This window comes from Spea bombifrons, chromosome 4 (assembly GCF_027358695.1).
Source record: "Spea bombifrons isolate aSpeBom1 chromosome 4, aSpeBom1.2.pri, whole genome shotgun sequence".
In the NCBI taxonomy this organism is placed as follows: Eukaryota; Metazoa; Chordata; class Amphibia; order Anura; family Pelobatidae; genus Spea; species Spea bombifrons.
In genome coordinates this window covers 27,695,997-27,723,130 of record NC_071090.1, presented here as the reverse complement: position 1 = coordinate 27,723,130, position 27,134 = coordinate 27,695,997, and the positions used below count along the sequence as shown (strand labels likewise).

General features: G+C 42.3%; 1 protein-coding gene across 1 annotated transcript; it reads right to left on the bottom strand.

Moving 5' to 3' along the window:
* Nucleotides 1-6,643: 6,643 nt before the first annotated feature.
* Nucleotides 6,644-9,433, bottom strand: ZCCHC10 (zinc finger CCHC-type containing 10). The gene is made up of 4 exons (XM_053463343.1): nucleotides 9,351-9,433; nucleotides 8,468-8,629; nucleotides 7,689-7,730; nucleotides 6,644-7,339 (listed from the first exon to the last, which is right to left on the bottom strand). The coding sequence occupies exons 1-4, from the start codon at nucleotides 9,389-9,391 to the stop codon at nucleotides 7,048-7,050; spliced, it is 537 nt and encodes a 178-aa protein (XP_053319318.1). The 5' UTR covers nucleotides 9,392-9,433; the 3' UTR covers nucleotides 6,644-7,047.
* Between the last annotated feature and the right edge of the window lie 17,701 nt (nucleotides 9,434-27,134).

The following is a 27,134-nucleotide window of genomic DNA, read 5'->3' as shown; positions in this document are numbered from 1 at the left end:
GGAGAGACCCTCAAATTATCAAAGGGGGGTGAAGCAAACGGCCAGCCATACTCCCCTATTCAACTCCCCTTCCCTAACTTTACAGACACAACGTGAGGATAAAAGAGCGCAGATTTTAAATTCCTAGAAAATGGACAAACCGGAACATCCTTAAACAGATTCAGAAAACCATCAGAAAAACCATGTTCCAGCAACAGGCCCATGTCCTTCAAACCATATCGCCTAAGCCATGACACCATTGTGCATATGGTTACTAGAGTCTTCCCCTTTTCCTGAAGATCCAGAACCCTTGCCTTACCTGCCCTTTTTAAAACACGACAAGAGACGGGAACCGGAACAGCCTGAGCACTCATGCTTGTACTCCCCACTTGCATAACCCTGCATTATACTGCCAGGAGTAACCCTTTCGCTGCACAGCTGATGATGTCACGCTGGTACCGCCGGCACCCCCTGAAAGGGCTGATCAATAGCCCTGACAGAGGCTGTAACCTTCAGCCATAGCGCAATGTCCTTATGATCCCAGTGTATCAAATGACGAACTGCTTTGCTCTGCCTAAACTGCTCCATGACCCATGTGGTCACGTAGCCACGGGGTGCTATTCTCAAGGGCCAAAGCCCTGATCTGTAAGAACAGACTCTCCAAGCCCTCATCAGCCGTAATGGCTATTTTAGGTGGTAAATTCAAAAGAAGGGGGGTGTTCTAAGACCGAAAACTGGACAAAAAAGGCCCCAAAAAGAAAGGTATTGTTGCCTGATTGCCCCTGGACAGCTGCTTGCTTCCCCTGCTGTCTTCAAGCAAAGAGAGTGGTCCCTGTGTATCAATAGCCCTGCCTGACCTCCCCCACCTGTGACCACACCCTTGTCCCAACTACCCTCCCAACATGAGCAGGCTGCCGCCCCTTCATTCATTTTTGGCCTATAGGGCTCTCTATACTTCTGTTTGGGACAGGAAAGCACACCTCTGCCCAGGAAGGGATAAGGTAACCCCACCCCACTTGGTGGCCGACAAGGGGAACACCATGTGAGGGGCAAGCTAGTGAGACAGTGAGATCAAAACATTGCAGACTTGGACAGGGCACCAATATCGGACGATAATTTTAACCCCTTAATGACAAAGCCCGTACATGTACAGGCTCAAAATACATAGTTTTCAATGGGTTTAGGGACCGCCCATTGTCCATAAGGGGTTAAAGAGGTATATGGAAATGTCAGGTTCTGGGTGGGTTGGGGATTCCAGTGAAAGCAGTGGGGTGGAGTTCAAATACGTGCACTCCACTGCAATCCTGGCTACCACCACACCCACACCACCTAGCGGCTGACAAGGGGAGCACTAAAAGACCAGCCTTTTGTAGACGGATATACATAAGAGGCAGGATGGCAAGGGAGTGAGATCCAGAAAATTCTGTTAAACCCATTTGGTAGATAAGCACATTGTCATTTATTTACGCTATTTAATGCCAATGACCATTCTACTCATTTATGTGATATATATGCCATTGATCACTCCACTGCTGTCATGGGTATCCCCACCCAGCAGCAAACAAGCCGAAGTTGAATATCTGTAACGGGCAGGCTAGCGAGTTTCCTTTATCTGGTGCACTGTGAAGTTAGGGTACCTATTTCACTTTTCGGGAAGAAATGTGCCTCCCTGTCCCATTCAGGAAGATTCTGCATCTGGCCTTGTCATCTTCCTTGCCCCTTACACATTCCTCACCAGCCTGTGCCTTATATATATAGATATATAGATATATAGATATATATATCCTGGGTGAGGTACCCAGAAAAGCAGTGCCTCCAACCTTAGCCCTCGACCTATATCTGGCTTTTATACGCCGGTCAAATGTTTCAAATCCCTTTATCAATTGGCGGCCGACAAGAGGAACACCCAATATATAGGGGCAGGCTGGCTGGGAGCTCTGCAGACAGGGTATCAATGTCAGCCGACGAGTTTACAGGGGTATAACAGTGTAGTATATATTGTTCTCCAGGTCAGATATTGCAATATGGAAATGGTGGGTTGTGGGTGGGTTGGGGTTACCCGTTATAGCAGTTGGATGGAGCTCACCCCTGCCCTTGACGATGTATCCCTGGGTCCCCATCTAACAAGGGGATCTCCCAATATATGTAAGGGGCAAGTTGGCCAGGCAGTGAGATCCAGAACTCTGCAGACTGATAAAGGAAATACATGTGAGGGGCAAGCCAGCATGACAGTGAGATTCAGAACTCTATTAACTGAAATGGGTGTGATGGCAATTAAAGAGTTATAGCAGTGCAATGGAGATGTGTTCTTTGGGCCAAATGTTGCAATGTGGAAAAGATATGACAGTGTTTTTGTCTATGAACGGGTTATGGGGGTCTTTTGGTGCTCCCCTTGTCAGCTGCTGGGGGGGTGAGAGTACCTGTGATAGGAGCCGTATATGGCATATATAGCATAAATTAACCGAATATATATGTGAGTTACAGAACTCTGTACACTGGGGCAGGGGACAGTCTTTGGTTGATCAAATTGTCGGGCTTCTGGGTGGTGCGTGGGTACCTGGGAAAGTGGTGAGGTGGAGCTCACCGCTTTCCGGGAAAAGACAAAGACCTCGGCTGCCAACAAGAGGGACACCCAATATGTGAGGGGCAAGCTTCAGGTTAGTGAGATCTGCACTCTGCAGACATGGAATCAATGTTGGTCGACAACTTTAAAGCGGTATAATAGTGTAGTATATTTGTGCTCTCAGGGTCAAATGATGCAATATGGAAAAGATTTGACAATGTTTTTGTACATAAACGTGTTACACTAGGCTTTTGGTCCTTCACTTGTCGGCTGCTGTGTGGGGTGGTGGTATCCTTGATAACAATGGGGCTGAGCACGGGCTTACCACTGCATTGCTTGCCCAGGGAAAGGAAGCAGGATCGCAGCAGGGTCATGAAACGTGAAGTAATGTGACTCTGCTGTGTTCCTGCATCCACTTAGAAATACAAGAGATGTTGCTTGCCCGTGGAAGCGATCGCTGTGGTTGCCCGTGCCCGCTAGAGTGGTGGGCCCAGTTGCAGTTGTGACCTGTGTAAATGCAGTTGCTGCGGGCTCAAGAGGCAGCTGCTATGGGGCACCCAGGAATTACTGGGCTCCGGGCAGTTTCCATTTTTTGCTCCGTATTAGAGACGGCCCTGCTCATCCTCATGTCAGGGTCAGATAATGGAAGGTCATGTGACCTCACAGTAAAAAAAAGTGACTGTTCACATAAGCAGGTAGAAAGATGGCGCTTTGAAGGTAAAGGGGTAAGAGGAAGGAAAGTGGAAGGAAACTGTGAGAGAGGGGGGATGAGGGAGTGAAAGAGTGTATAAGAGAGTTAGGTAGGGATTGAGAGAGGGCAAAGGAGTTAGGTAGGGATTTAGAGAGAGGGCAAAGGAGTTAGGTAAGGAGTATGTATGTATGCATGTATGTTTGTATGTTAGAGGGTGTATGTGTTAGAGAGTGTGTGTTTGTTAGCATCAGTGTGTATGTGTAAGTATGTGTGTTAGCACACGTGTTTAAGTGTGTGTTAGAGTGTTTGTTAGTGTAAGTATGTATTGCATATGCATGTTAATGTGAGTGTGTGTAAACTGGTGTAGCAACTGACTGGCACAGGGGCAATTGTGCCATAGACCAGTCCAGAATTCTATAAACACAGCCAGATGGAGTTAGACTGCTTGATGTTGAAAGCCAGGGGGCACTGGGGGCATTTGACATGGTTTAAGAGAGATAGATGATAAGGGAGTTAGATAGGGAGTATGTATGTATGTGTATGAGCGTGGACGTGTTAGAGGGTGTGTTTTGTGTGAGAGTGTGTAAATATGTGGGGAGGGCAGCAAGGGGATGATGTTTCTTCAGGTTATGGTTTATTTATTGTCTCCATATGGCTTTCCTCTGGCTGAGTGGGAGATGCTGAGCCTTTTAAAGTTGAAGTAAGTTTTATTGACCTTAGTGGTTTGACCAAGGCTGTGTCCACAACATCAGATTTATGAACAAACATATATGCTGCCCTCAAGTGGTAATAATAATGCAGTACAGTGTGTCTGGTTTTCAAAGATACACCACAAGAAAAAAATGTTCCTTATTAAAAATAAACCCACTTATTGCTAAGAAAATTGATGAAAGAGGAGCCCTTATCCACAATTTTGCCATGTCAAAAAATATTTTATGTACTTCTTTTGCTTGTGTGTAACACACAAAACAAATCAAGAATTCAGCATACACCCAGCAAAAAAGACGAGACAGTTAAAGTGTAACAGCAGTGATGTATTTACTTTTGTGGTGGCTCTAGGCTCAACCTAGAGCAGTGCCCCCAGCCGCCTCTTCCTTTGATCTTGGTGTACAGGTACAATAATGACGCCGGGATATGTTGTGTTTTAAAGACACACAACTCCTTTTAATGAGGCCTATGGACATGTATGGAGCCACCACAGCCTTCGTAGTGTAAATAGGCCGGTTGGGGAGATCAAAGTTCTCTCTTGTACCTGGCCAATTGTGCAATTTAGTTTAAATTTAGTAAAATTCATCTCTGGGTAAGAGTGGTCACGTAAAGTCTTGCACGGAGGCACTGGACTAACCAAGTTTTCAGCATTCCTGCACATTGCCTATTTTCTTTATACATTTGTATGGGTGCAAGTGCCCTCTCCTGTACAGCACGGAGTACGATGGAGGCTTGCCACGATGCCTGTCAGGTATGCTGCGGGAGCGTCTCCAGATCACGACAATTGGCATGCCACACCCCAGTGAATTTCAGTTGGATCGGTTCTACATAATCAAATGACTTAGATGGACAAGCCCTATAGGACATACTGGTACATAAGGTAGGAATGACATAAGGAAAGTCCAATTGTGCGATCAGGCGTTCTCTTCTGGCAGAGGTCACTGCTGACGTGCACTGTAAGTATTGTTTAAAACTGTTTACATGCACCCCAGAAGTTCTTTATCCTATCGTTTTATTTAAACAAAAATGAAGTGGGGATTGATATATCCCCCGGCTGCTGTGATGTCTAGGAAACAAAATGTAAATGTTACCTTTGTGATTAGATAATAATGATGTAAAATGCACTTTATAAAAGAAACCTGAGCAGTTTTGTACCTCACTGGTTTCCTCTCCAAGTACAGAATGCTGATTTGTACCTGCAAGATAAGAATGGAAAGCAAGCTTTGGTAATCCTGAATCATGTTATTCTGTGCTTTGGTACCTTACCTGAATAATCATAAAAATACATTCATAACCGGCTAAAATTAGCCTACCTGGCACAGCCTCCACAGTGACCTTACACCGCGGCTCACATGCATCGCGCTGGGAAATGACATTTCAGTATATCCTGGCTGGCTGGGGTGACGCCGTGGGACAAGCCTAAGGTAGCGCCCAACCATGATGGGGGGGGACGACGACGACAAGAAGCATACTAAAAATGAATATCAGCAATATATATAATAAATACAAGTTAAACTATAGGATTTAATATTAACGTTTCCAAATTTATTAAAAGATGGGTCTTACATTTCTTTACTAGTGAGGCTTATTTACACCACATCAGAGCTGGCAAAGTACATTAAAACTTGTACAAAGGATGCAGAGTACAACTCACTATATCGCTTCGTTATAAACAGTAAACTGTGGCTTTCAGACACCCTGTCACACGAGCTCAAAAACAGAAAACTATTTCAACTATTGGACTAATCCTTTCACATTCTCAATATGGAGATAACCAAGACCCAATCTGGAATGCATTGCTTTTCACATTGGATACTTTTAGGATGTTTTATTTCTGAAATCTTACTGTACGACTGACAAATAAAGTATAAAAAAAAAAAGACTCCCATCCATATTGTTATATACTATGACCATTTGCTATATATACACACACACACACAACCATTTAAAAGTTTGGGGTCATTTAGTAATTTCCTTCTGAAAGAAAAGCAAAATCGGGCCATTAAAATATCAAATGGATCAGAAATACAGTCTAGACGTTAATGTTGTAAGTGACTATTGTAGATGGAAATGGCTGATTTTAATGGAATATCTTCATAGAGGTCAGAGTCCCTTTTATTATACCCATGTTCCAGTGGCACGTTGTGTTCACTAATTCACGTTTAAAAGGCTAATTGATCATTAGAAAGGCTTTTTGCAATTATGTTAGTTTTCCTGAAAAACAATATAACTGAACCCAATTTTTTGTGTGTGTATGTATGTATGTATATTATATATAGAGACCCCCCCCCAAAACAAAAACCCAGCAGTTTGAAAGTTAAAGATAAAGCACCAAGCTGCCTCTGGGTCCAACAAGTTAAATTTAGGGACAATTTTTACATTATAGACATTTTAAGGCTACACATTCCTTAAAATAAAAAGGCACACTGTTTGAAACCCAAAACATTTTTACAAGGCAATTATATTTTAGTGCTAAAAATTAGATGCGTCACCATGTGGAAATACAGTCAGTTATCTGTTCCACTGCACAAAGAAAATGTACTTGGACTTCTCATTCATTGCACAAAATATAGAACTAGTAGAAATATTGTGGGTATAATATCCTTTCTCCTCCATTTTAGCGTTTTACTAGTAAACTCTTCTATGCTTTTTTTGCTAAAAAAATATTTGACAAAACACTTATAGTATTTTCCAGATACAAGGTCAAACCTGGCTTCATAACTTACACCCTGTTAACACTTTTGGGAAAAAAAGTTTTTCCAGTTTATGTACAACCAGTGAACACATTGGCTTAGTCTCTCCAGATATAGCAAACGAATGCAGCGGGGCCAGTGACATCCACTTGTCTAATCTGTAATCTTTCACAAAGAAGGAATTAGAAACCAATTTGCCAATGTAACCTGTTAGACTTTTCCAAAGAAGTCACTTTAGCCATGTCTTGAAATTAAAAATAAAAAAGTTCTAAAAACGTAGGTGCTTCTGAAACGTGTACATCAATCAAGATATACATGGGATTAGATACGAGCTAGGACAAGTCTTTTTTGAAATCTCAGATACAAGATCTTGAATTAACAGTTTCAGACGCCATTCTCTGGTTCTTCCTCTTCTATTTTTTGATTTTCTTTCTTATTGGCTCATCTTCTGAGCTGCTGTCGTCTCCACTACTACTGCTGCTCTCACTACTGCTGGTGCTGCTGCTGGACTCTGTGTCCGACTCAGAGGAGGAAGATGAGCTTTGTGAGGAAGACGATGAGCTTGAAGAGCTTTTGTCACTGTCCTCAGAGGATGTGGAAGAGCTGGATGAATCGTCACTCTCTGAAGAAGAATCGCTATCGGAGCCGCTGCTGCTGCTGCTACTAGCACTGCTGCTGCTACTGGAGCTTGTAACACTTTTGGATCTGAAAAATGATTGATAGTGCTTTAAAAAAAAAAAAAACAAAAAAAAAAAACATCCATGCAAGCATTGCGCAAGCAGAGATCCATAGATAGGAATGGTTACATTATGACCAATAGCCCCAATCACACCATATAAGGACAAGGAACTCTTTCACTACACTGTACCACAGAAGGTTCTGATTCACCATCCCATCAAATATCCAGGAGCTAGGTAGGAAATCCATCTCAATAAATATGCTTATTTTGGGTGGTATGTTATATTAACCTCCAGGGAAGCCACCCTTCCTTGCTCCTCAAAATACACAAAATAAATATTTAAAACATACTAGATGAGAAAAGAAAGGAACTCACCTTTTCTTCTTTGCTTTTATTTCTGGAACGCTGTTACCACCACTTCGATATAAAGAAAAAATAATAATATGTTAGTTTATTTCACTCGGATATCATTCATAACACAGATCATAGCACCCAAAATAGCAAAATTAACAGCAAGACAAACTGAATTTGAATGTGACGATTCTATTAGTACATTGAACCTGGGACCTCTAGAGGATACCACTGGGTATAAAGACAGGGAGAGATTCTCATCTCAAAGAAGACGGCTATTTAAGGTGTGATTGGAAGAAATCTACAGCTCTTTCAGCGAACAGATTTCACACTGGGAAATCTAAAGACAAAGTGTAATAACGGCTCTAGATGGAGAACATGCAAGCAGGAACCAGGGACCCATCCCCCAGTGATGTATCCAGGCCTAGGACAACTAGGCCTATGGCGGGCAGCAGTCCGCGCTGCTGTCAAAATGGGGGATAGAACGCTCTTGGGCCATAAGGTGCCCCAGTGTCCTGCTGTTCAATGGGATATCTAATTTATCTTCTCAGACAGCTCATTTACACTATAGAGGCTGTGCAGATCGCCTTTAAGACACAGCGCCGGGATATGACATCATATCCCAGCATTCCGTGCCTTAAAGGCTCAGCACGTCTTTTGAAGCAGTCCAGACCTGATGAGGAGAGGGTGGCTGGGGCCGGAAGGTAAATAAATCACTGCTCATCCCTCTCAGTTTACATGGTTTAATGTGGAACCAAACCAAAGTTGGACTTTTTCCCCCAGTGATGGAGGTGATAGCCTACCTTTGACCCATAAGCAAGCGGGCCTCTTTTTCTTTTAAGGCTTTCTTTAGTTCCGTTGTTCGGGAAGGTCTGTAGAGATATTTCCTTTTGCCTTTACATTCGTAGCTCCAGTGACCAAACTCGAGGCACTTCTGGCAACGTACATTTTGCTTATTAGCCTCACTGGAAAAGAGAAGTAGACAGCTGAGAAAACATTTTAGTTTTAGGTCTGACATGTGTTAATATTCTCCTTTACCTATAATCTAGTTTTCTGAACTCCCAAAACATTTCACCCGTTTCAATAAGAGTAAGTTAAATTTATTTAGATATTATTTAATCAAATGCATTTTTTTTGCTATCGTTAATGTTCAATTTATACAAATCTGTAATACAGCCATATACATTAGCAACAACAGAAGTTACCTTCTCTGGGACAGAGTTACTGCTCTTTCAGATGGTATACAAGAGGTATGAAAAATGCTTTATAACCCTTGATATGTCACTCTGCCCGATACTCCCCCCCCCGGTATGCTTTAATAACTCTTGATAAGTCACTCTGCCCCCCCGCCGGAAAGTCACGTTACGCCGGTGCTCCATCATAAACGCCAGCGTAAGTAGAGGGCAGTAACGGAGGATGTCTGCAAGCATAGCACAGACACCCGCCGGTTGCCAAAGAGGAAGATCCAGGTCCCCTGCAGCGCTGAGGGGGATCTGGATGTTAGTCTTATAGTCCGACCTCCATTTAAGGTCGGATTATAAAACGAGGGCTATTTTTCATCGCACTTGCTCTAAAAAAAAACCCCTAATCCTATATTGGAGAAAATCGGTTCACCTAATCGATCATAAAAATCGTTGATAACGACTTTCATAATCGATTAGTTTCTGCAGCCCTAGTCGTACTTACGCCTGCCTCCGAGCGATCAGCCGGTGCATGGGAGTAGCCATTTTGGCCAAAAGTAGCCCCGTGGCATTATGGGAGATGAGTTGCTGACGGAAGTACTCTCATAGCGGGGTAAAGGTCATCGGTGAAACTAGCGCAGCCATATTTGTTAAGGGACGAAGTGACGCAATAAGGTTGCGCACATGCTGTTAACGAAGCGCGACGCCATTTATTTGTTGGTTTTACCTGACCAACGGACTTTTTTTTAAAGTTTATAAAGTGGGAATGAGCAGGAGGAGTTTATTTCCTCCTACAAGCCAAGTGTTTGTTTTGTACGGTATGTCCCCAATTGGATTAGTAATGCAAAGCTGGCATTATACACGGGCTGTACAGAATAAACAGTCATAGCATAGTGAAGCTTCAAAATGTCCTCTATTTAATATTAATACGGATAGCAGTTTCCACAAAATGGTAGCTTACTTTAATGTAATTACAAGTCTATTTAGAACATTTATAAAAGAAGCAAGGCACGTACCGTGAACAGAATTCCAAAATACTGGACAATGTAATTTAAAGTACAATAATTTTACTATTAAGTAAAGTCTAAAAACTGCCTATTTACAGAGCAAATATTAGCGCCATGTCTGTCTCACAGATCGGATTGACAGAGATGGACAATGTATGCAAACAATATGTTGGCAGAAGTAGTTTTCCATAACAAATAGCTGACCTGACACTGTTATCATAGAAAAATACATTGTATAAAAGTAGGTGTACATTTGCAAATGTGACGTTGGAATATATGGGAGAATCTGGTAGGACGGGGTTGAGAGTTCCAGAGAATAGCTGCAGGGCGAAGTCCTACAGACATGAGTGGGGAAAGTGATAGATTAAAGAAGCAAGCAGTTCGTATGGGTAAGAGCAGAGATAAGGGAATCATTTTGGTAAGGGGTAGACATTTAAACTTTAGCATGCACAGTGAACCACTGGAAGAATTTAGTGGGCAGCAGCCAAAGGGCAATGGGAAGAAACAACTAGTAGGATTGTTAAGTCATCTATCATGTAGTCGGGATTTTAAGATTCTATTCTACTTTTAGAGCCAGTGTCATTTGAGCAGGAGAGCCTGAGGAGCAGCGTATGGGATGGCGGATACTACATTAGAGTATATGAGGTCAATGTCACCCCCACATCCTCTGTTCTATCAATGGCAGGCACCTTTCTGGAGCTCTGCTGACAGGCTCACCTACTAAAGCCACAGCTTGTCTGGGTCCATGGCATGTGTCTCACCAGCCTGCCCCTTACATATATCTGGCTTAAAATTCCCAGTTTTTTGGTGCTGTCCTTGTCGGCTGCTGGGTGGCGTGGGGGTACCCAGGATAGCAGTACCTTACCAGCCTTCCCCTTTTGCAGTGGGGTAGGATTGAGGTCACCTGGGATAGTAGTAGGGCTGCAGCAACTAATCGATATAATCCATAATGAAAATCATTGCCAACGAATATCATTATCGCTTAGTTGAAGCAATTTTTATTGATTATAAAATGAGGTTTTTTTCAGAGCAAATGCTCTCTAAAATACCCCTCGTTTTATAATCCGTTTCATTCAGTGTGACTCACAGCAGTTACTACTTACAGTCCCTCCCTGTACTTACGATTGGCCCCGCCCCTTTCTTTCTCCCTGTCCCTCTCTGCAGTCACACTGATGATTGGCCCGCCCCTTTCTTTCTCCTAGTCCCTCCCTGCAGTCACACTGATGATTGGCCCCGCCCCTTATTGCGATCAAAATGCTCAACAATTCATCTAACTGTGAGTATAAAATTAATATCTGGGTTGCTGTGGGGCAGTTGTGGTTAATGGGGTGTTTAGGGTTAATTTAGGGGCAGTTTTAGTTGATGGGGTCATTAGGGTTACCTTAGGGGCAGTTATGGTTGATGGGGTCTTTAGGGTTAATTTAGGGGCAGTTATGGTTGATGGGGTCTTTAGGGTTAATTTAGGGGCAGTTATGGTTGATGGGGTATCTAGGGTTAATTTAGGGGCAGTTGTGGTTTATGGGGTCTTTGGGGTTAATTTAGGGGCAGTTGTGGTTTATGGGGTCTTTAGGGTTAATTTAGGGGCAGTTATGGTTTATGGGGTCTTTAGGGTTAATTTAGGGGCAGTTGTGGTTTATGGGGTCTTTAGGGTTAATTTAGGGGCAGTTATGGTTAATTTAATGCTGAGGACTGAGGGTTAATTTAATTATGTTAATAAGGTTAACTTAAAGTGCAGTTAGAGGTAAAGGTGGGCAAACTAAGGGGAATCTAAATTATTATTATTATTATATTTTATTTATATAGCGCCAACAGTTTATGCAGTGCTAAATACAATACATCAATTCAAGGGGTATGGCAAGATGAGAATTGACAGACTAAGACAAATCAATACATTAGGTGGAGAGAGCCCTGCTCACAAGTTTACAATCTGGAGGGAATGGGGCCTGGGGGCAGTGAAGATTAATCCTGTATTTATTTATAAAAGTATTGTATCAGTGTGCTGTGAACAAGTCTGTGAATCTGTGGGGGCACTCTGGGATATCTGGGGGGTATAAGGCATATCTGGGGAGGACGGTGTGACATATCTGGGGGTATAAGGCATATCTGGGGTACAGTGGCATACAGGGGAGGGCTGGCAGCCTACGGCCTGGGGGGCAAGTATAGTCAAGTGGCCCATTGCGCCACTGAATCAGCCCATCATCCATGCACATCTTTTCCTGATTTTCTAACACATGTTGATGTGATGTGATATAATGTAATGGGATTGAGGGTACCTACAGAAAGTAAAGTGCCAGGAAACAGATGATCAAATACACACCAGGACAGGCTCTGCCACACCGACACCCAAACACAAACACCAGGACAGGCTCTGACACACTGACAGACAAACGCACACCAGGACAGGCCCTGTCACAATAACACCCAGACACACATACCGGGACAGGCTAAGCTACAACAATAATAATAAAAAAAGTATTTTCCACACTTTTTCATTGACCCCCCACTTAGTTATTTTGCCCCCTTTTGTGTAATGGTCCCATCTATGTCCCATGTGTTATCTATCTCGCCAGCATAGATAAAATGCTGCCCTGCAGTAACCCCTTAGCACCCAGATTTCACTCACAGGATCTGCCCAACACCCAGAATGGAAGCATAGGACTTCCCACCTTTGCCCCCAAACAGCCTGCCTGTGGTATCCTCAAACAGCCTCCCTGTGCAATGCTTTCTCCTAGTTACACCTCCATGCAATCACACAGGTATTCATTAATTAATTTATTATTCACAAACATTTATTCACTCATTCATATATTAATTTCCTCATTTACAGATACTAATCATTTACAGATACTCATTCATTCACTCATTGACAGATATTCATTAGTTCCCTCAATCACTCATACCCATTCATACAACCTCCCCCACCCCCTTACCTGAGCTGCAGATCACTCTGTGCCACTCGCAGACTTCTGCAGGAGCCGCTGCGTCCCTCTGGATTCTTCTCTTGTACCACCCGGGAAAGCAGGAACGGAGTGGAGTCAGCGTGACTCCGCTGGTTTCCTGCTTGTCTCGGGTGGAACAAGAGACGCTGCTCGCATAGCGAGCAACATACAGGTAAGTGGCAGGGCATCCTTGGAAGTGATTGCGGGGGTTGTGACCTCTGCCAACACGGTTAATGCAGGCTTTTGTCCCGCATTTAAGACGGCCATGACGGTCGTGGGGCCGCATCGGTCACTCGGCCGGCCGTTTTATTAGTATTTAGGGTGGCCTGGGGGGCAATTGTCCCCCTGCCCCATGGCCCAGCCCGCCCCTGGTGGCATATCAGGGGATATAAGGCATATGTGGGGAGGGCGGAGTGGCATATCTGGGGGTATGTGGCATATATGGGAGTATAAGGCATATGTGGGGAGGGCAGTGTGGCATGTCCAGGAGGCATGTGGCATATCTGGGAGTATGTGGCATATCTGGGAGGCAGTGTGGGAAGCCTGGGCTCAAATGTGCATAACTGGGGGGGGCAGGTTTGGAAATAAAAACAAGAAATTAATTTTTCTCAAAGTTTTTTATGTTTGTTTTTAACATCCTGTTTGTTTATTAAATTATTTTAAATAAATGAAAAAATTACATTAATTTTTTTTATCCGATTAATCGAAAAAATAATCGGCCAACTAAATGATTATGAAAATAATCATTAGTTGCAGCCCTACATTTTTCTCAATCATAGTTTATGAAAAAATTGTTTACATGAATTAATATTTACTGGTAAAACTTAGTTTGAGACATAATGTGTTTTGGGTTCTTGTACCTTTAAAATATAGTTTAAATTATATCGGTAAAATAAGAAGGTGAATAGAGAAATGCCATTGTGATAAAGAGAAAAAAGTGTTAATGACACATCTTAATGTAAATTACAAGTTTTTATTTTAAATAAATGAAAAATTTGCATATTGCTTTTTTTATCCGATTAATCGATAAATCGGAAAAATAATCAGCCAACTAATCGATTATGAAAATAATCGTTAGTTGCAGCCCTACTTCAAACCCCATTATTCTGCTGGCTGCCTATACCCCGTTAATGCCCTTACCCCTATCCACGTTCTATTCCAAGTACAAATATAGATAGGCTCTTTTACTTGCATGTGACGTTGTTTTCATAAAAATATGTTGTTCATGAAAATATTAAGCTCGAAAAAGTTGAATGTTTTATATTCCCAGGGGATTAAAGAGAAACCATGTGGCCCTGGTGCAAAATTTGCCCCGGGGGCCCCCAACTTCATCAAGCAACATGTCCTGTCCCACAGTGCCACCTTTGCCTCAAACAGCTTGTTAGTGACTTTGTCCCAAGCAGTTTAGCAGTGCCATCCTAACCTCCAAACAGCCTGTTTGTGCCATCTTTGCTCCAGTTTGTAGGTGCCTCCACACAGCTGGTCTGTGCCATCTTTGCCCCCACACAGCTTGTCTGTGCCATCATTGCCCCCAAACCCCGCTTCCAACATACACTCTGGCACACATATGTAAACACACTTATACAAATGACACACTTACTCATACTCACTAACACACATGTGCACATTCATTCTAACACACACTCCGTCTCACCACTTAAATACATGTCCATACACAAACACTTACACATCCATGCTCACAAACAGAATAACACATCCATGCTCAAATACACCTATACATACACATTCATGCTCACATACATACATACATAAACACAAACACATATACATACATACATACCTCCTGCCCACCACTACAGGAGACAGGAACGGTTGTTACACCACTGTATATACCTTTTCTTAGTTGGGAAACAAAGTCTTTCCCTGAGGATTAACATTCTTTCTGTGATTAACTTATTATAAAATAATATCTACTACACTAAAATTTCTAAATTTCTAAACATTTAATACCTATACTATAAATAAAGCTTTTGTTTACATAAGGTGAAATTTCAAAGCTTCTGATCTCAATGGATGACCTTACAAGACCTGTGCATACCATGACATGACCCCATCCCCCATTCAAATTCTTTCTATTTCTTTCCAGATGACTTGTATACAGTAATCACATGGCATGGGGGAGGGGTGATGACCTATCACTCAAGTGAATCTAATGGGTATATAAGAAATAAGATATTATCTGCTCATTACTCTTGCCAAACACTAGTGTTCTTCTCTGGTGGCTGAGCTTAAATTGCTATGCATGACAGCCATGATCATAATGTGAATGAACCGAAGTTGTACTTTGTGTATAGGTTTATTTACAAAAGAGGACATTTTTAGGATACTTACAGTTAAAACTCATTGGCCTTAAACATTTCAACTCCTGTGCATTACGAAGGACAAAATCTGAGTGGGCAACACATAATCATGCCTTGGAACTTTATGGCTCTGGCTACCTGGAGCCTGCTCCCCCTTGCAGGTTGCAGCTAACAGTGGGCTTTCCTGCTGATGGTGACTGTTCCTGCTGACACTGGTGGGCATTTCCGCCGACGTGGAGAAGTGGGGCATGTCAGAATGCCGCTCCTGTGGCTCACAGTTTTCAAATGATGACCCAGAGAAAAAGTGATTATCCTGGAATCTTTGGGCAACAGCCTGAGACTTTCCAGATATACAAATAATGCATGTGTGGCTATTTTCAATAAATCTCATTCAGAGACTTTCCCTATTATACAGGTGGCAGTCCCAAAGATATGGCCTGTCCAATAGCGGAATGCACGGCCACAAGAGAAAAAGCAAATCACAAAAACAAAATAGTATTTTTAACTTGTTCTGTAATACGTTTTACTTTGATATAAAGTGGATATAGATGCAATATGATTTTTTTTACAATTTTTTTTACCTCTGGATATCTTTACTAGTGCCCTGGAGAACCTGCTCGAAATCCTTAGGCAATACACAGATTGATGAGGAGCTGGATGAGAAAAGCATCTACAAACCGCATTAAGCTTGTCAGGAAAGCATGTTATAAGTTGGTCCTCCACTGTCTACGTACCATGAGTAAAAATGTTACAAATGCTAAAATGCTAGATTTGATTTTCAGGGAGCAGGGGTAGTGAACTGGTTGGAAAGAGAAGATAGAGGCAGTACCCTTTCCTGTTGTTGGTAGTAAAGTGGTGTTTTTCTGCTCCAAGTTGGTGGCCACAAAACACCCACACGTTATTTACGGTCCGAGGGCTCAGCTAACAGCACAGACCTGTGGGATATGACAAGCAGTGTGTCCTGCATGAATTGCCTTGTCTATTTTGTCACATTAACAGCTCGGTGGAGTTTGCTATCCCAGTTTGGAGTGAACGGAAGTATGGAAAATGCTACACCCAATCACAAATGAATGGAGTCTTGCTGAGCCAATAGAGACTTAACTCCAACCTAGGAAGTGACTTGGTGTGGCACATTAAGGAACGTCTCAAATTTTTTTCTTTTATGGAACTAAAATGAATTATTTAAGTGTGTGTATTTTTTTTTCTATATTCCTTTGCTTTGTAGTTGTCACTGCAGAGGATAAGAAGTGCTAGCACCTGCGCCTTTAGAGGGAGGCTATAGAAAATGCTAATTTGGTTAGTGAACCAGCTTGGTGAAGCCTTCTGGCTGCTGTTTGGTTAGCTGGAGTCAGCTGACTAGGCTCAGCCAATCAGCAGCTGGCCCTGAGCCCTAGCTGCCTGATTGGTGGGTGGTGTCATCTGATCAGGGCTGACCAATCAGAGAGAGGTGAGCCAGGGCTGGCTGCTGATTGGTTCCTGGAGTCAGCTGACTAGGCACAGCCAATCAGCAGCAGGCCCTGAGCCCTAGCCTCCTGATTCGTGGGTGATGTCACCTGACCAGGGCTGACCAATCAGAGAGAGGTGAGCCAGGGCCGGCTGCTGTTTGGTTGCTGGAGTCAGCTGACCAATCAAAAACTGGTAAAACCAGCTTAGTATCATATTGCATGCGACTTTATTATTTTTTTATGAGCAACTAAATTATCTTTTTTTTCTTGGTTTTATGGGCAACATGTTTACCAATTACCACTGCTTTTGCCAAGGGGAGTTAACACCCATCATTACCGGGGTGGGAAAAAACTGGCCGGATTTGAACTTACAAGCAATTGGGTGAAAGCCAACACCTTAACCACTACTCCTAGCTAGAGATTCGGGAATATACTGGAAACTAAAGGATAGTCTCCGTAGTGTAACCGTTTAGGTGTTCATCTTGGATTCTTGAGTTTCTGGGTTCAATTCTCTGAGGGTTAAATTTCATTTTTTCCTGGATGCTTTTTTGTGTGCTTTTTTGCATTTGGTAAGGGAGAAAAAGCGATTTTCAGCAACCACGTAGACCAAAACATAAGACATCTTGTCTTTGCCCTTACAAGCCACCATTCTTTAGTTTATTAAGTGTGTTTGTTTGGGCGTCGCATCAGCTTAACCCCTTAATGGCAAAGCCTGTACATGTACAGACTCAAAATGCATTGTTTTCAATGGGTTTAGGGACCGCCCATTGTCCTTAAGGGGTTAAGGACTGTATTGGGGATTGTTTCTCCAGTCCCTTATGCCAGTTCTCTGGCATAAGGGCCTTGGTTTCTTGAGCTTCTGAGTTCAATTCCCTATGTCTTCATTTTTACCTAGATCTGTTCAGGTTTTTGGTTTTTTTTGTTTTTTGAGAAGAAAAGCGATTCTTAGTAACCATGTAGACCAAAACATAAGACATCTTGTCTCTGCCCTTACAAGCCACCCTTTTTAGTTTATTTTTGTGCGTTTGTTTGGGAGTCAGGCTAGGTAAAGGACTGTATGGGGGTAAAAACTAAAGGATTGTTTATGTCGGCACTTACCCTGTTCTCTGTGGTGCAATGTTTGGTTCCTGAGATTCTGGGATCAATTCCTTCAGGCTTTACCTTTTCCTGGACATAGACCAAAACATAAGTCTCTGCCCTTGCAAGCCACCATTCTTTTGATTTATTTTGTGTGTTTGGGAGGAAGGCTAGCTACAAGACTGCATTTAGGTAAAAAAAACAACAGATAAAAGTGTTGCTAGTGTCTGGAGTGTAGTGGTTAAGGTGTAGAACTAGGGTGCTAGAGTTTTTAGGTTCAATTCCTTAGCGGCCCTTTTTTCAACTGTCTCTCCTCTCTGTTTTGTTTTTGTTTGCATTTGGTGAGAGCTCCTGCTGGGACCTTTTTTCTGCCAAGGGACATTTGGATATTTATATCATCATTCACAGGCCATACAAAATCTTCAACTTAAAAATTAGCCCTGTATTGTATATTTATCCCACCAGATAGCCCTATTTTGTGTATTGTTTTTATGTGATGACCCCCAGCCAGCTCTGCATGTAAATGAATGCCCCACTGCCCCCCACACACCCTTGTGTATTGTCCTCATCCAGCCCCACATTGTATATTTATCCCACCACCCAACGCCCCCCTTTAATTTATGTGACGCCCCCAGTAAGCACCCCCTCATAAATGAATGCCCTCACATCCTTACATATTGCAGCTGCTGATTGGCTGAGCCTTGTCAGCTGACTCCAACAGCCAATCAGGGGCTGGCCCTTACTCCTGCCTTCTGATTGGCTGAACCTGGCCAAGTGACTCCACCATCCAATCAGGCATTGGGATTGAGTACCAGGGGGTTTTGAAGCTTCACTTTCAGGCCTTGGTTCTTTTGTGTCCAGGCTAGGGCTTATCCTTTTACAGTATTTCCCCTGTCTCTGGTTTTATATTGCCATTGGCCCTATTTTATTTTGGTGTTTTTCCTGCCTCCACCTTTGCTCTTACTGAAGGCACAAGGTTTATCTGACCCTATTGTCTCCAATAATGCTAATGTCTTTTCCTTAGCTTATCATGAGTAGTTCTCCATTCCATTGCTTGAATGTGTAGTGTTCAGTATGGGGGATGACTCAAAGAATGAACAAACTAGTCAGATATACATCCCCCATACTGCAAGGCAGCATTTTATCTATGGTGGCGGCATCAATACACAAGGGTAGCAACTGGCATCAATACACAAGGGTAGCATTACACAAAAGGGGGCAAAAACACTAAGGGGGGTCAACGACAAAGTGTGGAAAATCCTTTTTTTTTTTTATTGTAGCTTAGCTTGTCTGGTGGGTGTCAGCCTGTCCTGGTGTATGTGTCTGGGTGTCAGTGTGACAGGACCTGTCCTGGTGTGCATTTGTCTGTCTGTCAGTGTGTCAGAGCCTACCCTGGTGTGTGTGGGTGTTGGTGTGGCAGAGCCTGTCATGGTTTGTGTGTGTCTGGGTGTTGGTGTGGCAGAGCCTGTCCTGGTGTGTGTGTGTCTGGGTGTTGGTGTGGCAGAGCCTGTCCTGGTGTGTGTGTTTGGCTGTTGGTGTGGCAGAGCCTGCCCTGGTCTGTGTGTGTGTGTTTGGGTGTCGGTGTGGCAGAGCCTGTCCTGGTGTGTGTGTTTGGTGTGACAGAGCCTGTCCTGGTGTGTATTTGATCACCTGTTTCCTGGCACTTTACTTTCCGTAAGAATAAATTGAACCATAGTCACTTTAAAAGACAAAACTTTCTAGGCCCAGAAATCAGTGAGCAGAAAAGTGAAGGTTTTGTGTTATTTCATCTATTTCAATCATGTCGTGTTAAATTGTGGCTTAAGGGGTCCCATGTATGATGACCTTTTTAGTGTACTCCCAATCACATTACATCAACATGTGTTAGAAAATCAGGAAAAGATATGCATAGATGGTGGGCTGATTCTGTGGCGCAATGGGCCACTTGACTAGACTTGCCCCCCAGGCCGTAGGCTGCCAGCCCTCCCCTGGATACAGCATCTCAATCAGATTAAAGTCAGGCCTTTGACTAGGCCACTACAAAGGTTTCATTTTGTTTCTGTTGAGCCATTCAGAGGTAGACTTGCTTGTGTATTTCAGATCATTGTCCTGCAATCCAGTGGAGGCTTCTCCATAGGAGCACATGCGCACGTGAACCCCCAAGCAAAACAAAATTAGCAAAATTTATAAAAAATCCATTTTAATCTAAATTAAATCGTAATTCTATATAATTTAGATTAAAATAGATTTATGATGAATTTTGCAATTTTTTTTTCCTTTTACGCGTTGGGGTTCACGTGTGCATGAAACCACCTCTCCCCTGATTTTTCCTGCCTGCCTATGCCAAGAAAGAGCTATGAACAGGCTCCCAATTTGCTAAAGCGCCGGCTGAGCCGCCCATTTGGGAGAAGCTCCCAGCTGTCAGCTCCCAGCCAACACACTCACCGCCCAGCCCGGAGTTTCCCCGCCCTCCCCAGTGACTGAGGCGGGGCTAACAACACAAGGCACAAAGTGCCATTATTCTGTGTGTTCATGGAGAGGAAACAGCAGCATGCGAACCCCCATTGGAATTACCCACCAGCCGCCACTGCTGCAATCACAGCCAATTATGGGCCTCTGTTGGTACCATCGATCTTTGTCCCAACTCCACTTCCGGCCCCTGTATGCATCTGGCCCAACCATACTATTATGACTGCCCTTCCGCCTCTCATTGTCAACCAATGCACCATAGTATTTTGCATGTTTACAGCAGCAAGTCGTTGATAAAAATGATGTTATCTTATCAGAATTACAATAAAAATAATTGAATAAGATTTTCTACATTGTGGACAAAGTCCATGGTACAAAATTGCCAAATTTCACACTTCTGTTTCTTGACATTGACAAGATACAATTTTTTTAGTACGCTATCTCTATTCAGATTTTGACCTTTTGATTGACTCAGGTCACCACCATGTTTGACTGTGGGTATGATTGCTCTTATTGTGAAATGCTGTGTTAGCTTTATAACTAACGTAACAGGACCCATGTCTTCCATAAAGTACCACTTTTGACTCATCAGTCCACGGAATATTATCTCTAACGTCTTGGGGTCTGAACGTATAAATCTTTCCCCTTAGCAAGGCATTAAGGGGTTAAAGCCTCCAAAAAAGGGAAGAGAAGCGGGTTTTTAAATTTCTACCTGCAGTGTAGAGGCAGCAGATGCACAGATGGATCATGGAAACTAATCGATTGGAAGTTTTGAACCTAAGGGAGAGGGCAGTGTGAGAAGAAGTCTCCAGGTTTTCAGTGGACACTACCTGATGGTTATACATATACCTACCTATGTGTGAACTCAACTGTTTTCTTTTATTTGCTATTTACTAATCAAGTTGTGAACATCTAAAGTTAGTCTGTTTATTGGGCTGTAGAGTAAAATTAAACTGTCTTTATTTTGAAACTTCTGTGTCCTGTCCTGCTGTGAGAGTATCCCACAGAGGCACACACTACTACAGGGTCATCAAGATATTTTTTTGGCAAGCCTGTGTGTTTTTTTTCTTTTAGTCAGCAGTGGTTTTCACCTGAATGGTTTCCATGGATGCCATTTTTTGCACAGTCTCATATTGCACAATTGTGAACACTGACCTTAACTGAGGCAAGTGAGGCCTACATGTTTGTTTGGGTGCTTTTGTGGCCCCCTGGACGAGTCGTTGAGCTCTTGGAGGTATATTGCTAGGTCGACCACTCCTGGGAAGGTTCACCACTGGTCCAAGTTTTGTAGATGATGTCTCTCACTGGCGTCCCAGAGCCTTAACACGGCTTTGTAACCCTTTCCAGACTGATAGGTGTCGATTACTTTGTTTCTCTTCTGTTCTTGACTTTCTTTAGTGGTAATGTGCGCTGCATTTTCAGACCTTTTAGCCTACGCCATTTTTTTTATTTGTTTGCTGTTTAGAGTCAACAGGGGTGGCCATAATCATTGATTTAGTAAGAAAGGGGGCAATTACTGGTAGCCAGGTAGGGTTAGATAGCTTTTTCCTTCTATACATGAAATTATCATTTAAAACTGCATTTTGTGTTAACTCTGGTTATATTTGTCCAATTTTAAAAGTTTCACGATCTAAAACATTTAAGGGTGACACATATGCAAAAATAGAAGGAATCTGGAAGGAGCAAATACTTTTTGTTAAAAGCACTGTAAAGTTATTAACTGTACCTATATAATAGTGTTTACTAGTCAGGGTAGTAAGCAATGGATGTGTATTTTAATATAAGTACGTTTGTTTAATTGTTTTCTGAAGAGGCAAATAAATTGCTGATTGTTGTTGTAAGGTTAGAAATCATTGGTGATGTGATCATTTTAGAATAGGAAATTGACTTAATAATGCCGGCCCTGCCACAAGCAGAACCTTCAGCTAAATATCTACAAAATAGTTACGCTGTTATAGAAGAAAAACATAAAAATCACTGGTAGTTTTAATAAATGATTATTGTTATAATGTTTTCTTTGAAACATTCAGGTACAGTTCAACAAAGCTACACAGCAGAATTCTTGTATTACTGTGAGTCTGTATCATAAAGTAAGCCACATGAATAATGTGCAGAACTTATTACAAGTTGTAGGGAGATAATTGGATTGTGTAGTTGAAACTGGTTTTAAACCTTGTTTTTCAAGACATAGATTAGTCAAGTAAATCATGATTCATTTTTAAGGAACGCTGGTAACTATAAGCTGTAGTATTATATTTCCACCCTGATGTCACATGTTCAATTATTGTAAAGTGTTCAGAATGCATACCCCTGGCGATTGGGCCCAGGGTCGGACCTTTCAGGCAACTTTCTGTGTTGACGATATGCAAGCCTGTAAAATAAGGCAGAGTGTAAGGCAATGAAATGGTATGGTTCCAGCGTCAATATATGTGGCTTCCGAAGAAATGTAATAAAGAAACAGAATCCTAGTCATTGTGATACAGTAGATATAGGTACAGTTTGTGAGCCCTCTCTTACTCCCAGCATAAGTATTCATCAGGGTGTGACAAGTAAATATCAGCTTGTAAACTCTATTAAAGAACGCTGGAGTATTCATTTCCCTCAATTTATATTACATTTTTTTTATTTGCCAACAGAAATTTGAATGGGAGTGACATGAACACATCGCATACCATAGCATAGATGTAAAAGTTGTAGGGGTACAGCTCAGTGGTCTACTTTGGCAAAGAGCTTGGCTAGGCCTAACCCAGAGAAATGTACCAGCCACTTCCAAGCACTGTGGAGGCCCAGTGTCACAGACCTCCATCATGTAACTGAGTGATTTTAAAAAAGGAGATCTCTGATCATCCCAACTACCCATAAAGCAATGCCACCCTCTGGATCTGCCCCCCTTAGTCCACCTTCTGCTTTTGGTGCCCCAGTGAGAAGAAGAAGAGAGATCATATGGAAAAAATATGATCTCATATTAAGAATTGTCCTTTAGCACTATGTGTGACAACCAGAAGGGGACTGGTTTGTGCCTACACTGTAAAAATGAAATAAGTTAAGACATCAAATACTTTTAAATCCTGTATGTACTGTGGCCAGTAGCTCCTTCACTACATCCTTTAAGAAATATGGGCCCTTCAGCCCCTTACAATGCTGGGGCCCAGTAACAAATGCTCCATGTGACGCGGTCTTAATTTTGTGCCCATTTAACTAAAAGAACATTTGCGTGGTCAGGCATTGATGTTGGACAAGAAGGCCTGGTTCGCAATCAGTGTTTCAATTAATCATAAAAGGTGTTCAGGGGGTTGAGGTCAGTGCCCTGTATAGGCCACTTTATGTGAACAGGGCCATTAGCATGTCAGAACAAGAAAAGGCCTTCCCCAAACTGGTGACACAAAGTGGAACTAAGGGGCCTATCTTAAATTCTGGAAAAAGCTTTAGACCATTATCCCTCCTCCATTAAACGTTACAGTAGGCACTATGCATTCCAGTAGGTAGCATTTTCCTGGCATCTGCCAAACCAGATTCATTAATCAACTTCCAAATTGTTAAGCATGATTCATGAATCAAAACAGCATAGTTTCCACTGCTCCTGGCCCTAGTGTATGTGTGCTTTACACCACTTCAGCTGTCACTTGGCATTGTGTATATATAACAATTTCATGAAGTTCGCCACGCGGTGCTTGTACTGATATTGCTTCCAGGAACAGTTTGGAACTCTGTAGTAAGTGATGTGCCAGAAGTTAGGTGACTTTTACGTGCTTCAACACACAGCATCCCCGCACTTTGAGAGTGGCTGGTCTCTCTCTTCATGACTGAGCTGTTGTTATTCCTAGATGCTTCCACTTCACAATAGTAGCACTTACAGTGGACCAGGCAGAAAGTACACAAACTGGCTTGAGGCAAAGATGGTATCCTGTGATGTTTAAAGTCACTGAGCTACAGTATTTAGTATTACCCATTTAACTGCTAATGTTTATTTATGGAGATGGCTGCCTATGTGCTTGATTTTATACACCTGTAAGCATTGGGTGTGACTGAAACACCTAAACTCAATAATGAAGAAGTGGTGTCCACATACTTTGTCATATAGTGTGTATATAATGGTGTTTACAGATTAAAATACGCAATTTATAGGTCTTAAAAACTCAAGTTATACCTTACCATCAGAGAAGCTGCCTTAATGTTTTCTTGTAAGGATCTTCATAATTATTCATCCTGTGACGGGACGCCCTGTACCCCGACTGGGTACTCCCGCCATACGTTGCTTCCTTGCCGGGTCACAAACAATTAACCCCTTCAGCGCCAGGCAGAACCAGTGTTGTAGATAGAAGGGGGGACGTCGCTGCACCGGACCTGCGTTGGCACTCTGGCTAGCCGAAGCTTAGCTACACAGTGGGGCTGTTGTCCTGAAAAGGACAATAAAGGATCATAGCAGCCCACTCCAAGCATCAGGCAGCACTCATGTTGAGGTGAAAACAGGACAAGGGGTAATTTACATACAATAGACACAACAAGCCATACAAAATTCTCCATCAGGTCCTCCTTTACACACGGCTCAGTATTTGCACTGAGCCCACCTCAGCCCAGTAGGAGGTCACTATTGTAGTCTGTGGGGAGGATGGTAAACACTGGTGTCTCCCTGACTTCTGTCTGAAACCTGCTGGATATCAGATCCAGGTGCACATACTATCTCTGTCCTGTCAGCCCTGACCCAATGGAGAGTAAAACCACCCATAAACTCCCTCCCAAAATGCAGGAACCCCAAATCTGTCCAAGCTCCACAGTCTTTAGAGTGTCTGGTACTTTGGGAAACCTGGCACTCCGTACCAGGGCCCATAGTCTGTAGAAAGGAGGCTGGCACTCAGTCCCCTCCAGAAGCCCATGGCACGTAGGCTTCCGTGACACATCCCAATGACTTCTCTCTGCCCTAAAATTAAGTTGCTAATAATTGATTAATTTAGTTAGTAAGGAGAAAGGTGAGCATTTCAAGACTGGATATTGATTGATATCAACTTTGCCAACTTTAGACACATTTCCTCTTATAATTACACCTATTGACAAACAAAGTAATTTAGTTATGCCAAATTCTATAAATGTGGCAGTTGCTCTTTAATAATCAAGCGAGTGCCCTTTTTTGTTCACTGCTGCCCTGCAATAAATAAACAAAACACACACATACATATGCCCTTGCACATTAATACATGCCAAGACACACCTATACATTCATACGCACACACACTTACACATACACACTCATGATAATAAACACTTACACAAACACACTTACTCACTCTTTCACACAAATAACCATCACAGCCTTGCCTTCACTGTAGCCTTTTTTAATAGCTGCTCTCACACTGCAAGCCGGTAAACCATTACCGCAAGGTCAGTTTATGTGACAGCCTCCGCAAGTTCAAGTCAGACCAACTCTTTTGGACAGGCCCAGGGTCAATTTCTTACTGCTCTCAGGGGAGCGTCCACCCTTGCCTAAAATGTATTATTTAATTGAAAATGTATTATTTAATTAAACCTGTTCTCTGTGCCATAGTTCGATGATTTTTGTAATATACATTTTCTCGGCCAATTAGTCCTCTGATTTCCTAAAATATATGCAGAATATCAACACCTTAACTGGCTGGTCTGCAGTGTTCCAGGGTTGGATTTCAGCTGATGTATTGCACATAAAATATATAGCTTCTATATGACCAGTAGAAACCTGCTGACTTGATGTAATTGAACTCACTAATGCGAACCAAGGCCATTAATGTTATGGAACAAAATGCCTCTGTAATGATGGATTTCTGCATAGAGAATGTATTTAATTCAGCGGTCAGCTGTCAGTCATATCCTATTTTAGTTACAAAAAATTACATATACATAGATGGCTGAACATATCAAGTTAGTCACCAATAGTAAAAGGCCTGACAATTTGGATTTGTTTAAACCAATGGTTTCCAATCTAGTCTTACTACTATTGGAGAACAGCAATGGACCACCCACCCACCTCCATACAATTGACAGCTATCTGGGGCTGGTCCCACCCTTATCTGCAGCTATCCCCGCGCTTCGTGGGACCAACTCTGCCCCCTTCACAAAGCAGCTCCACCAGAAGAGGAAGGGTTCCAGGTAGCCTGACCTAGGAAGTTAACCTGATTTAACTCCTCTCACCTACCACTGCCAAGCCTTTCCTAGCCTCACTCTTGCAGTCGAGCTGTATGTATGTCCAGCGATATTATTTACTTAATTAGTGTTTACATTGAGATATACTTGTGTGGTTAGTCTATCTCAAACATTGGCACTTTTACCTCTTGTGTAATCCCCCCACCACCATCTCCTTCATGATTATAAACTTGTTTCTGCTGTGCTCTGCTTACTTTTTGTTTTGTAAATTCAAATAGTTATGTGAAACACTACTTGTTAAGTCCTCTTTACTTATTGAATAGTGCTGAGCTATTTGATTGCGCTATATAAATCATTTAATAAAAATGGACTATGTTGAACTAACAATTTCATGATCTACCAGACTATAAGCATCGGACTCAGTCTCCAGCTTCATGACTAAGTATAATATGGGTTATGTACAAAAGGCAGTTCTGGTAACTCTTGGCCAAGTATCATTGCTACCTATCATATGCATATCCAGAGAAATCCGGGAGAAGTGCCGCTTTTCTGGTTCTGCGGGTCAACACATGAATCCTCTTGATTTGCAAGTACTGTACAGCGCTACGAAATATGATAGCGCTCTATAAAAAATAAATAATAATACTGCAAAATTGTTACCCAAGTAACACTATTAGGTTAATGGTTTGGATTTCATAAGCAGTAATTTGTTCTTTTTAGAATTCACATGGTTATTTGGGCACTGTACTTAAATATTTCCTGAACATATCATATTAACAAAACAAAGTATTTTCTTTTCTTGCTGATTCAACTACTTCATAGTTACATAGCTTTCATTATCGTCTCTTGCGGGCTTGCAAGTCAGCTATAAGGAAAATGGATTAATATTACTGTCCATTTGTATATTGTCAATGTTTAATGTTGGCACTCTATGAGTAACA